General features: G+C 24.9%; 1 protein-coding gene across 1 annotated transcript; it reads left to right on the plus strand.

The window, feature by feature from the left end:
- Positions 1–22: 22 nt before the first annotated feature.
- LOC135949289 (uncharacterized) lies at positions 23–5,286 on the plus strand. The gene is made up of 3 exons (XM_065498804.1): positions 23–40; positions 4,411–4,640; positions 4,698–5,286. The coding sequence occupies exons 1-3, from the start codon at positions 23–25 to the stop codon at positions 5,284–5,286; spliced, it is 837 nt and encodes a 278-aa protein (XP_065354876.1).
- The last annotated feature ends 8,677 nt before the right edge of the window (positions 5,287–13,963 follow it).

Raw genomic sequence — 13,963 nt, forward strand, 5'->3', positions numbered from 1 at the left:
TTACAACAAATTCGTAACATATATGTTTATATGGAAACAGGTAAGTTCTTAAATTTCCTATTAAAAAGTAAAAAATCATCATCAAACTGCATTTGGAAGGTTTTCTTTATAATCACATTTTTTATTCATGATTTTTCTTCACATACTTTTAGGCATTAACTTCAAAAATATATGAATCATCTTGTTTAATTTAATTTAACAACCGAGTGTTTCCAATACTTTTGGCATCCTTAAAGTATGCTGCTAAAAGTTTTTGTAAAAAAATATTTAAAAAAAGCCGCTTGTTGTGTTTTCTAGCATTCTGTGCGCCTGGTAATAAGAAATCAATTTATTGGAAATTTCAAGTTGCAATTTTATGCATTTCATTTTGTGGGTGACGTCACAGGCTCAGACAGACATAGTACATGTGAGTGAGTGTGGGGGGAAGTGTGTGTATATGAAAAATAGATAAGTTGGAGAGTTTTAAGTGAACGAAAGAGGTTTTAGAGGTAAGTTATAATAAAATGAACTTTGTATTCCCTTTTATATTGATATATCCGCCATTGTCTCGCTTAGGATACTTCTCTATAGAAAACTATTTCAAATGGAAGCTTTTCTATAGAATAAACATTCAAATGAAAAATTTTCTATAGAAAACACTTTGAAATGGAAGACTTTCTATAATAAATTCTTTCAAATGAAAGACTTTCTATAATAAATTCTTTCAAATGAAAGACTTTCTATAATAAATTCTTTCAAATGAAAGATTTTCTATAAGAAACTCTTTCAAATGAAAGATTTTCTATAATAAATTCTTTCAAATGAAAGATTTTCTATAAGAAACTCTTTCAAATGAAAGATTTTCTATAATAAATTCTTTCAAATGAAAGATTTTCTATAAGAAACTCTTTCAAATGAAAGATTTTCTATAAGAAACTCTTTCAAATGAAAGATTTTCTATAAGAAACTCTTTCAAATGAAAGATTTTCTATAAGAAACTCTTTCAAATGAAAGATTTTCTATAAGAAACTCTTTCAAATGAAAGATTTTCTATAAGAAACTCTTTCAAATGAAAGATTTTCTATAAGAAACACTTTCAAATGAAAGATTTTCTATAAGAAACTCTTTCAAATGAAAGATTTTCTATAAGAAACTCTTTCAAATGAAAGATTTTCTATAAGAAACACTTTCAAATGAAAGATTTTCTATAAGAAACTCTTTCAAATGAACGATTTTCTATAAGAAATTCTTTCAAATGAAAGATTTTCTATAAGAAACTCTTTCAAATGATAGATTTTCTATAAGATACTCTTTCAAATGAAAGATTTTCTATAAGAAACTCTTTCAAATGAAAGATTTTCTATAAGAAACTCTTTCAAATGAACGATTTTCTATAAGAAATTCTTCCAAATGAACGATTTTCTATAAAAAAACTCTTTCAAATTAAAGATTTTCTATAGAAAACACTTTGAAATGGAATATTTTCTATAGAAAACTTTATAATAAAAGCTTTTGTATAGAAAACACTTTACAATTTTTGATTTTCCATAGAAGTCTTTTAAATGTTCAATTTTCTGCAATGAAGTCTTACAGTAACCGCCAAATGTTGCAGACCCTGTAAAGAAGTGATTTTTCCTCACCCACCTTATAGTAAAGACCTTTTCCTGACCGACTACTATTTGTTTCGAACCATGCAGAACGCTCTCTCTGGGATACGCTTCACTTCAGAACAGAGTATTCGAAATTGTCTTGATTCGTTCTTGGCCTTAAAAGATGAGCAGTTCTTTTGGCGCGGAGTCCATATGTTACCAGAAATATTGGAAAAGTTCATACCTAACAAGGGCCAATACTTTGAATAAATTTATACTGTACAAATGTTTCAAACTAAAATCTAAACATTTTAAAAATCAAGCATTTTTTAGTTATACAACTAATACTTCAGAAGAGTCTATCAAATTCAAGATTTTCTTTATAAAAATCTTTTCAACAGAAGATTATCTATCAAATATTCGAAATTTATAGAAAAGTCCTTCAAAAGTCTTCCAAATATTCCATTTACTTTAGAAAAGTCTTTCCAACAAAAGATTATCGTAGAAGTCTTTCAAATGTGTGATTTTTTATAGAAAAGTCCTTCAAATGTTTGATTTTTTGTAGTAATGTCTTTAAAATTATCCATTTTCTATAAGTTATTAGCAATAAAATAGATTTCATTTATTAAAGTAACCTTTAAAAAAAATACACATAAACAAATGCACAAACCCACAGCCTTCACATCATATCAGAATAAGCAACTAACACACTTTAACATTATTTACATACTGGTAAATAAATGACGTCACACAAAAATAAATTGTAAAAAATGCCAACATGAAAATCTCCACCAAATTGACTTCTTAACACCAGGCTCTCAGAATCGTAGAAAAACAACAGAGAGCATAATTTAAATATTACACACATAAATACTCACAGCATACTTTAGGGATGCAAAAAGTATTGGGTCGCTCTGTAACTGGGAAAATATAAGTATAAGATGATTCACACAAATATTATACAGGTAATTACAAAATTATAAATATAAACGATTTTTTGTAGCAAATAATTAATTTATTAACGCATAATTAACATCTTTTATTATTAAATTCTTAATAAACTATATATTTTTGGAATAAATACTCAAATAACTAAAAAAAAAACTTCCACGTCCCCGTTGAAATAGGTATATTTCGCTAACCAAATTGTTTTTGTTGGTCACATTTATCAAAATCTTTCTAATGGTCACACTTTGTAACAATCTAATAGCAATAATTTTTAATCGAAAACACTTAAAAAAACCGAAACCCCATAAAAAACAATAATAACTTCGTCTGACAATTGGCCCACGTACATTATAAATAAAGTACAACACGTAATAAGAAATGAACTACTACTTGTTGCCACAGTTTCCAAAGCCAACAAACCACGTTGCAAGTTGTTTTAGAAGCGCCCTCAATAACAATAAATGATAAAACTGTAGCTGTAATCACTGCTAGTTTTAAAATAAATTTAAAAATTTACACTTTAAATATTTCTGTGGCGATCACAACTACACCCCAACAAATTAAATTAGATTTACGTGATCGATTTAGAAAAGTTTTTAGGAAAATAAGGAAGACCAATTAAGGGATTTTTACAAATTTTAACCTAAAATTAAAGCAAACACTTTTAGTAAAAGCCTTTTACTTTATTGTGGCCACAGTTTTAGTATAAATACTTTTGATTGTTAAGATAAAATCATTAGTACAGTTTCATCCGTTTCAACAGAAGTTGAATTAGAAAGAGTTTGTGTTCCCAAATATTCAGTTTAATAAAACTTAAGTACAGCAATGGCAAAATCTGTGGTAATAAGGAAACTTAACGGCAGGATATTATTACTACGAAAATCCTTTATTTGAAAGACTTTCCTATAGACAATCGTTCATTTGAAAGACTTTCTTATAGAAAATCTTTCATTTGAAAGACTTTCTTATAGAAAATCTTTCATTTGAAAGATTTTCTTATAGAAAATCTTTGAAAGTGTTTTCTTATAGAAAATCTTTCATTTGAAAGAGTTTTCTTATAGAAAATCTTTCATTTGAAAGAGTTTTCTTATAGAAAATCTTTCATTTGAAAGAGTTTTCTTATAGAAAATCTTTCATTTGAAAGAGTTTTCTTATAGAAAATCTTTCATTTGAAAGAGTTTTCTTATAGAAAATCTTTCATTTGAAAGAGTTTTCTTATAGAAAATCTTTCATTTGAAAGAGTTTTCTTATAGAAAATCTTTCATTTGAAAGAGTTTTCTTATAGAAAATCTTTCATTTGAAAGAGTTTTCTTATAGAAAATCTTTCATTTGAAAGAGTTTTCTTATAGAAAATCTTTCATTTGAAAGAGTTTTCTTATAGAAAATCTTTCATTTGAAAGAGTTTCTTATAGAAAATCTTTCATTTGAAAGAGTTTCTTATAGAAAATCTTTCATTTGAAAGAGTTTCTTATAGAAAATCTGTAATTTGAATGAATTTCTTATAGAAAATCTGTCATTTGAAAGAGTTTCTTATAGAAAATCTGTCATTTGATAGACTTTCTTATAGAAACCCTTTCATTTGAAAGGCTTTCTTATAGAAACTCTTTCCTTTGAAAGCCTTTTTCTACGAAAATATTTCATTTGAAAGACTTTCTTACAGAAACTATTTCATTTAAAAGAATTTTTTTATAGAAAATCATTCATTTGAAAATGTTTTCTTATAGAAAATCTTTCATTTGAAAAAGTTTTCTTATAGAAAATCTTTCATTTGAAAGAGTTTTCTTATAGAAAACCTTTTCAATAGAAAATCTTTCATTTGAAAGACTTTCTTATAGAAAATCTTTCATTTGAAAGGTTTTTCTATAGATTCTTTAAATTATTTTAACTATTCTAGAGCACTTTGGTTCTATCTACCTTGTTTGCTTTGTTGTGGGTGGTCCAAGGCGTCGAGGTGACTTCATCCTCCAAACATGTTAAGCAATCCCAAGTTGAAGCCTCTAAAACTGTGCCCAAACGTAGTTTAGATGCTTTTATTGGTGATGCTGGCTTTGGAGGTTCGGGTTGGCAGCAAACTGCCTTAAAACTAAATGGTTTCTCCAACGGCTGGAATCCCTGGAATGCTCAGTATGTTTTTTTTTTTGATATTTTGTAAAACAATTCAATATGTATATCTCTAAATAGCTCAACTCGCATAGCATCAGGACCCTCACCCAGTGAAGTGGCCAATGCTATAGCTGCCGCCAAACAGGCTTCCGCCAACGTTTTAATAGCTCAACAACAAATGCAGGCCGCCAAAGAGAATGTCCTTAATCAACAACGTATGGCCATGGAAAAAGAAGCCAGTGCCGCTATACTAACCCAAAAATCCGAAGCAGCTGCTGCTATACAACGTTCTGAGGCAGCTGCCGCTGCTCAGGCGGTTTTATTGGCCCAACAACGTTTGGCGGCTACAAAATCGGCCGTGGCCCATCAACAACGCATTGCCTCGTCTAAAGAAGCTGAGGCGGCCAATGCTCTACAACGTTCTGCTCATGCTGCCGCTGCTGAGATACAAAAAACTGAATATGAAGCCTCTAAATTGGGACAATTGGCTCGTAACAGTAATGCTGGGTCTGCTCATCATTTGACTTTCACCAAAGATGCTGCTTTCAGTCCCATAACAGCTGGTACTAATCATGTGCCCAATTTAGAGTCTTTAGGACCCTGGTCAGCAGCAGCCGCTGCTGCAGCTGCCGGTGCTAAGTCGGGAGCTCCATCCGGTTGGTTATAAAGATTTCCGATTATTTTTGATGTGTTGTATTATGTGCGTAGTTTTAGTAACATGATTTATTTTATATTTTTTAGTAGTTTTTAAATAAATGCAATTGAGAAAAAGTATTTAAAAGTGGATTTTGTAAAGCTGAATTATAAAAAGCGGTAAGTAAGACTTAAATTGAAATATAATTTATCAATTTCTTTGAAAAATTATTTTGTTTCCTAATTCAAATAATCACCCCTATCGCGAATCATTATTCCACAAGAAAGATGTTCCCTTTTCCTTTTTTCGTTCATCAACTTTGTTCACGTGAAAAAATTCCTCATGTTGTGGAATTTTTAGATGGAATTTTGTAAACAATAAACAGCTGTTACGAACAAAATCAACTATTGTGAATGAAAAGTTCATGGGGAATTTCACGATAGCAATTTTCGCATCGAGGGAAATGGATATTTCATGGGAACAAAATTTCAAATGTTATTGCCGATAGGGGTGATTCAGTCCTTACTGGAACCGACTCTACTCTTGACTTTATAACAAACTTTATAACGATTTTTTTTTTCTTTTTTTTTATAATATTTATAAATTTTATTATTTTTATATTTTTTTGTTTTTATATTTATTATTTTCTAACATATTTAAATTTTTTTCTTTTGAGGGATTTTTATACTACATTTTGTTTTTGTTTTTTTTTTCTTCAATTTTTAAATATAAATCACTAAATTTTGATACAATAATATAAATCAATTTGTTTTTTTTAGTCATTTTAAATAAATTTTTTGTTAATTTTCTTTTTCAATACATGTCAAGTTTTCTTAATAAATGGTAACTAAATTTAATTCAAAAAAAATATTAAGAAAATAATACAATAATAAAACTAAGTAGTTCGAAATTCTTAAAAACGATTTGTAGTTTAGGGTCATGGGATGTTTTTCGTTTTGTTTTTTATATAAAAATAATACCAATTGTTGAGATAGTTATATAAAATTTAGGGTTAGCTAATTAGATCAAAATATTTAATAAAATAGTTAATAAATTGAAGTCATTTAAGATTCGAAATAAAATCATTTTCTATAGAAAAGTCTTTCATTTAAAAGATTTTCTATAGAAAAGTCTTTCGTTTAAAAGATTTTCTATAGAAAAAACTTTCATTTAAAAGATTTTCTATAGAAGTCTTTCATTTAAAAGATTTTCTTCTATAGAAAAGTCTTTTATTCAAATGTCTATAGAAAAGTATTTCATTTAAAAGATTTTCTATAGAAAAGTCTTTCATTTAAAAGGTTTTCTATAGAAAAGTCTTTCATTTGAAAGATTTTCTATAGAAAAGTCTTTCAAATGAATGAAAGATTTTCTATAGAAAAGTCTTTCAAATGAATGAAAGATTTTCTATAGAAAAGTCTTTCAAATGAATGAAAGATTTTCTATAGAAAAGTCTTTCAAATGAATGAAAGATTTTCTATAGAAAAGTCTTTCAAATGAATGAAAGATTTTCTATAGAAAAGTCCTTCAAATGAATGAAAGATTTTCTATAGAAAAGTCCTTCAAATGAATGAAAGATTTTCTATAGAAAAGTCTTTCAAATGAATGAAAGATTTTCTATAGAAAAGTCTTTCAAATGAATGAAAGATTTTCTATAGAAAAGTCTTTCAAATGAATGAAAGATTTTCTATAGAAAAGTCTTTCAAATGAATGAAAGATTTTCTATAGAAAAGTCTTTCAAATGAATGAAAGATTTTCTATAGAAAAGTCTTTCAAATGAATGAAAGATTTTCTATAGAAAAGTCTTTCAAATGAATGAAAGATTTTCTATAGAAAAGTCTTTCAAATGAATGAAAGATTTTCTATAGAAAAGTCTTTCAAATGAATGAAAGATTTTCTATAGAAAAGTCTTTCAAATGAATGAAAGATTTTCTATAGAAAAGTCTTTCAAATGAATGAAAGATTTTCTATAGAAAAGTCTTTCAAATGAATGAAAGATTTTCTATAGAAAAGTCTTTCAAATGAATGAAAGATTTTCTATAGAAAAGTCTTTCAAATGAATGAAAGATTTTCTATAGAAAAGTCTTTTAAATGAATGAAAGATTTTCTATAGAAAAGTCTTTCAAATGAATGAAAGATTTTGTATAGAAAAGTCTTTCAAATGAATGAAAGATTTTCTATAGAAAAGTCTTTCAAATGAATGAAAGATTTTCTATAGAAAAGTCTTTCAAATGAATGAAAGATTTTCTATAGAAAAGTCTTTCAAATGAATGAAAGATTTTCTATAGAAAAGTCTTTCAAATGAATGAAAGATTTTCTATAGAAAACTCTTTCAAATGAATGAAAGATTTTCTATAGAAAACTCTTTCAAATGAATGAAAGATTTTCTATAGAAAACTCTTTCAAATGAATGAAAGATTTTCTATAGAAAACTCTTTCAAATGAATGAAAGATTTTCTATAGAAAACTCTTTCAAATGAATGAAAGATTTTCTATAGAAAACTCTTTCAAATGAATGAAAGATTTTCTATAGAAAAGTCTTTCAAATGAATGAAAGATTTTCTATAGAAAAGTCTTTCAAATGAATGAAAGATTTTCTATAGAAAAGTCTTTCAATTGAATGAACAATTTTCTATAGAAAAGTCTTTAATTTGAAAGATTTTCTATAGAAAATTCTTTCATTTGAAAGATTTTCTATAGAAAATTCTTTCATTTGAAAGATTTTCTATAGAAATGTCTGTTTTTTAAAAGGTTTTCTATAGAAAAGTCGTTAATTTAAAAGATTTTCTAAAGAAAAGTCTTTCATTCAAAAGATTTTCTATAGAAAAGTCTTTCAAATGAATGAAAGATTTTCTATAGAAAAGTCTTTCAAATGAATGAAAGATTTTCTATAGAAAAGTCTTTCAAATGAATGAAAGATTTTCTATAGAAAAGTCTTTCAAATGAATGAAAGATTTTCTATAGAAAAGTCTTTCAAATGAATGAAAGATTTTCTATAGAAAAGTCTTTCAAATGAATGAAAGATTTTCTATAGAAAAGTCTTTCAAATGAATGAAAGATTTTCTATAGAAAAGTCTTTCAAATGAATGAAAGATTTTCTATAGAAAAGTCTTTCAAATGAATGAAAGATTTTCTATAGAAAAGTCTTTCAAATGAATGAAAGATTTTCTATAGAAAAGTCTTTCAAATGAATGAAAGATTTTCTATAGAAAAGTCTTTCAAATGAATGAAAGATTTTCTATAGAAAAGTCTTTCAAATGAATGAAAGATTTTCTATAGAAAAGTCTTTCAAATGAATGAAAGATTTTCTATAGAAAAGTCTTTCAAATGAATGAAAGATTTTCTATAGAAAAGTCTTTCAAATGAATGAACGATTTTCTACAGAAAAATCTTTCAAATGAATGAAAGATTTTCTAAGTCTTTCAAATGAATGAAAGATTTTCTATAGAAAAGTCTTTCAAATGAATGAAAAATTTTCTATAGAAAAGTCTTTTGAATGAATGAAAGATTTTCTATAGAAAAGTCTTTAATTTGAAAGATTTTCTATATAAAATTCTTTCATTTGAAAGATTTTCTCATTTGAGAGATTTTTTATAGAAAAGTCGTTTATTCAAAAGATTTTCTATAGAAATGTCTTTCATTTAAAAGATTTTCTAAAGAAAAGTCGTTCATTCAAACGATTTTCTATAGAAAAGTCGTTCATTCAAAAGATTTTCTATAGAAAAGTCTTTGAAACTAAAAGTTTTTTTAATACCTTCTTGTTTTATGAAAATATTTTTTAAAATTATTGTTAGACAAATCACTAACGCTTGAATATTAGAAATTATTGTTAAATTTAAAGTAGATTTTTACAAAATTAGTAGTTAGTAATTTTGAACAGAAGTAAATGGATAAGGTATGGGTAGGATTGGGGGCTTTTTTTGTTTAAAGAAATTTGTATCTTAAGGTGTTTTGTGGGCGGGGTAGTTGGCTTTTTTTAAATTATTTAATGGTTTTAATTAAATTTGATTTCTAATATTTTTTTTGTTTTGTTGGTTTTGTATAAATGGTTAGAGTTGTTGAGTTGGTTTTGTTGTATGGTTTAAATGATTGTTAATTATATAGTTTAATGTTATTGTTATTATTATTATTATATTAATCATAATAATGTTGTTTTTTTATAATTAATAAAGGTTTCCATTTGTTTATTAGTATTTCATTTGTATTAAACAATTTATTTGATTTGCGTTTAACTACTTAACAATAAATTAAATATTATTACTTTGTTTCGTAATGAATTTGTTTTATTTTTCTTTTATTATCATTATTATTATTATTTTTAAAATATTTTTTGGTTATTTGTTAATTTAGAATATGATTTTTTATTCTTTGTTTTTTCAATTAGCATAAGATTTGTTTAGGCGAAAGGAAATTTTAATAATAATATAAGTAGAAAAGATTTTATGGAAAAAAAAATATAAAATTTAATTAAGACAAAGGAAAAGTTATAAAACCCCATTAGCCAGATAAAAATTTAGCATTTCAAAATCGTAATTGACAAACTTTTTTACAGAAATTTGAAAAATCTTAAGCCAAAAGTTATTTTAAACAAGCTAAATTTAAAAACGGACGAATTTCTTTACAAAATTATCAAACAAAAGATTTTTTTATTAAAAAGCAATTCAAACAAATTGAAATGACAAGTTTTTAATTTGAAAGATTTTCTAAAGAAAAGTTTTTCATTTGAAAGATTTTCTACAGAAAAGTAACTTTAAATATTTTCTATAGAAAAGCCTTTCATTTGAAAGATTTTCTATAGAAAAGTCTTTCATTTGAAATATTTTCTATAGAAAAGTCTATCATTTGAAAAATTTGCTATAGAAAAGTCTTTCATTTGAAAGATTTTCTATAGAAACGTCTTTCATTTGAAAGATTTTCTATAGAAAAGTCTTTCATTTGAAAGTCTTTCATTTGAAAGATTTCCTATAGAAAAGTCTTTCATTTGAAAGATTTTCTATAGAAAAGTCTTTCATTTGAAAGACTTTCATTTGAAAGATTTTCTATAGAAATGTCTTTCATTTGAAGGATTTTCTATAGAAAAGTCTTTCATTTAAAAGATTTTCTACAGAAAAGTAACTTTAAAGATTTTCTATAAAAAAGTTTTTCATTTGAAAGATTTTATATAGAAAAAACTTTCATTTGAAATATTTTCTTTAGAAAAGTCCTTCATTTGAAAGATTTTGTATAGAATAGTCTTTAATTTAAAAGATTTTCTATAGAAAAGTCTTTCATTCAAAAGATTTTCTATAGAAAATTCTTTCATATGAAAGATTTAAAAATTTGTTAATATTTAAACATAAAATTAAAAGCTTAAGGAAATTTTTCAAATACTTATTTCATCTGAAACATAAATATGCAACAACTCAATACGTCTCAATCCCTCAAACTTTGCGAGAAACTCATTCTTAATTTGTACATTGCAAAAAACTATTATTATAAAATTTGTGAAAAATAAAACATTTATTAAATTGTTATGGTGTAAATCAATTATTATTATTTAAATAAAAATAATAAATGTAGGTGTAAATGAGATAAATATATATATAAAAAAACGTAATAATCTCAGTGCATTGTATAGAAAAAATATTGTATTAGTAGATAATAAAAATATTCAACATAAGTTGTGTTGTCATTCTCGAAAGATTACAGACATTATTTAGAAAAAAAATCTGCCCATCTTACTAGAACTTCAACCCAGCAATAATAAATATACAAATAATACTTAAATAATGAAAAAAAAGTTAATAAAAAAAATAATAAATTTTCAATCTATAAATAATAAAAACAAACCCTTAAAAAGTAGCTATAATTTTTAACATAATGGCAGTTGAAATTTTAAAATCTTAAAAAAAATATATAGATTTTTTATGGAAATATCAAACATCAAGTAGTTTCCAAGGAAACATATTAAGAAGAATACTTTTTAAAAGGTTTCGATTTCATTTTCAATTTATGGTCCCTGTTGCAGTAAATTAATGCTTAGTTGCTCAATATAAGGGCTTGATATGGTTCCAATAGAAAATCTTTTGTTTTAAGTAGAAATATTTTTTGTCAAAAACGTTCGCAACTAGCTGCCGAAAAAATTTATCAAATCAAAGATTTTCTATAGAAAACTCTATCAAATGAAAGAATTTCTTTCCAATGAAAGATTTTTTTTCTATAGAAAACTATTTCCAATGAATGATTTTCTATAGAAAACTATTTCCAATGAATGATTTTCTATAGAAAACTCTTTCCAATGAAAGATTTTCTATATAAAAACTCTTTCCAATGAAAGATTTTCTATAAGAAAACTCTTCAAATGAAAGATTTTCTATAAGAAAACTCTTTCAAATGAAAGATTTTCTATAAGAAAACTCTTTCAAATGAAAGATTTTCTATAGAAAACTCAATCAAATTAAAGATTTTCTATAGAAAACTCAATCAAATTAAAGATTTTCTATAGAAAACTCAATCAAATTAAAAATTTTCTATGGAAACTCTTTCAAATGAAAGATTTTCTATAGAAAACTCTTTCAAATGAAAGATTTTCTATAGAAAACTCTTTCAAATGAAAGATTTTCTATAGAAAACTCTTTCAAATGAAAGATTTTCTATAGAAAAGTCTTTCATTCAAAAGATTTTCTATAGAAAAGTCTTTCATTCAAAAGATTTTCTATAGAAAAGTCTTTCATTCAAAAGATTTTCTATAGAAAAGTCTTTCATTCAAAAGATTTTCTATAGAAAAGTCTTTCATTCAAAAGATTTTCTATAGAAAAGTCTTTCATTCAAAAGATTTTCTATAGAAAAGTCTTTCATTCAAAAGATTTTCTATAGAAAAGTCTTTCATTCAAAAGATTTTCTATAGAAAAGTCTTTCATTCAAAAGATTTTCTATAGAAAAGTCTTTCATTCAAAAGATTTTCTATAGAAAAGTCTTTCATTCAAAAGATTTTCTATAGAAAAGTCTTTCATTCAAAAGATTTTCTATAGAAAAGTCTTTCATTCAAAAGATTTTCTATAGAAAAGTCTTTCATTCAAAAGATTTTCTATAGAAAAGTCTTTCATTCAAAAGATTTTCTATAGAAAAGTCTTTCATTCAAAAGATTTTCTATAGAAAAGTCTTTCATTCAAAAGATTTTCTATAGAAAAGTCTTTCATTCAAAAGATTTTCTATAGAAAAGTCTTTCATTCAAAAGATTTTCTATAGAAAAGTCTTTCATTCAAAAGATTTTCTATAGAAAAGTCTTTCATTCAAAAGATTTTCTATAGAAAAGTCTTTCATTCAAAAGATTTTCTATAGAAAAGTCTTTCATTCAAAAGATTTTCTATAGAAAAGTCTTTCATTCAAAAGATTTTCTATAGAAAAGTCTTTCATTGAAAAGATTTTCTATAGAAAAGTCTTTCATTGAAAAGATTTTCTATAGAAAAGTCTTTCATTGAAAAGATTTTCTATAGAAAAGTCTTTCATTGAAAAGATTTTCTATAAAAAAGTCTTTCATTCAAAAGATTTTCTATAGAAAAGTCTTTCATTCAAAAGATTTTCTATAGAAAAGTCTTTCATTCAAAAGATTTTCTATAGAAAAGTCTTTCATTCAAAAGATTTTCTATAGAAAAGTCTTTCATTCAAAAGATTTTCTATAGAAAAGTCTTTCATTCAAAAGATTTTCTATAGAAAAGTCTTTCATTCAAAAGATTTTCTATAGAAAAGTCTTTCATTCAAAAGATTTTCTATAGAAAAGTCTTTCATTCAAAAGATTTTCTATAGAAAAGTCTTTCATTCAAAAGATTTTCTATAGAAAAGTCTTTCATTCAAAAGATTTTCTATAGAAAAGTCTTTCATTCAAAAGATTTTCTATAGAAAAGTCTTTCATTCAAAAGATTTTCTATAGAAAAGTCTTTCATTCAAAAGATTTTCTATAGAAAAGTCTTTCATTGAAAAGATTTTCTATAGAAAAGTCTTTCATTGAAAAGATTTTCTATAGAAAAGTCTTTCATTGAAAAGATTTTCTATAAAAAAGTCTTTCATTCAAAAGATTTTCTATAGAAAAGTCTTTCATTGAAAAGATTTTCTATAAAAAAGACTTTCATTCAAAAGATTTTCTATAAAAAAGTCTTTCATTCAAAAGATTTTCTATAGAAAAGTCTTTCAATCAAAAGATTTTCTATAGAAAAGTCTTTCAATCAAAAGATTTTCTATAGAAAAGTCTTTCAATCAAAAGATTTTCTATAGAAAAGTCTTTCAATCAAAAGATTTTCTATAGAAAAGTCTTTCAATCAAAAGATTTTCTATAGAAAAGTCTTTCAATCAAAAGATTTTCTATAGAAAAGTCTTTCAATCAAAAGATTTTCTATAGAAAAGTCTTTCAATCAAAAGATTTTCTATAGAAAAGTCTTTCAATCAAAAGATTTTCTATAGAAAAGTCTTTCAATCAAAAGATTTTCTATAGAAGAGTCTTTCAATCAAAAGATTTTCTATAGAAAAGTCTTTCAATCAAAAGATTTTCTATAGAAAAGTCTTTCATTGAAAAGATTTTCTATAGAAAAGTCTTTCATTCAAAAGATTTTCTATAGAAAAGTCTTTCATTGAAAAGATTTTCTATAGAAAAGTCTTTCATTGAAAAGATTTTCTATAGAAAAGTCTTTCATTGAAAAGATTTTCTATAGAAAAGTCTTTCATTGAAAAGATTTTCTAT

The sequence above is a fragment of the Calliphora vicina genome, chromosome 1 (genome assembly GCF_958450345.1).
Source record: "Calliphora vicina chromosome 1, idCalVici1.1, whole genome shotgun sequence".
In the NCBI taxonomy this organism is placed as follows: domain Eukaryota; kingdom Metazoa; phylum Arthropoda; class Insecta; order Diptera; family Calliphoridae; genus Calliphora; species Calliphora vicina.

Coding starts and splice junctions, on each gene's coding strand:
- LOC135949289 (XM_065498804.1), top strand. Junction 4,641..4,697: donor TGGAATCCCTGGAATGCTCA/GTATGTTTTTTT, acceptor ATCTCTAAATAG/CTCAACTCGCATAGCATCAG.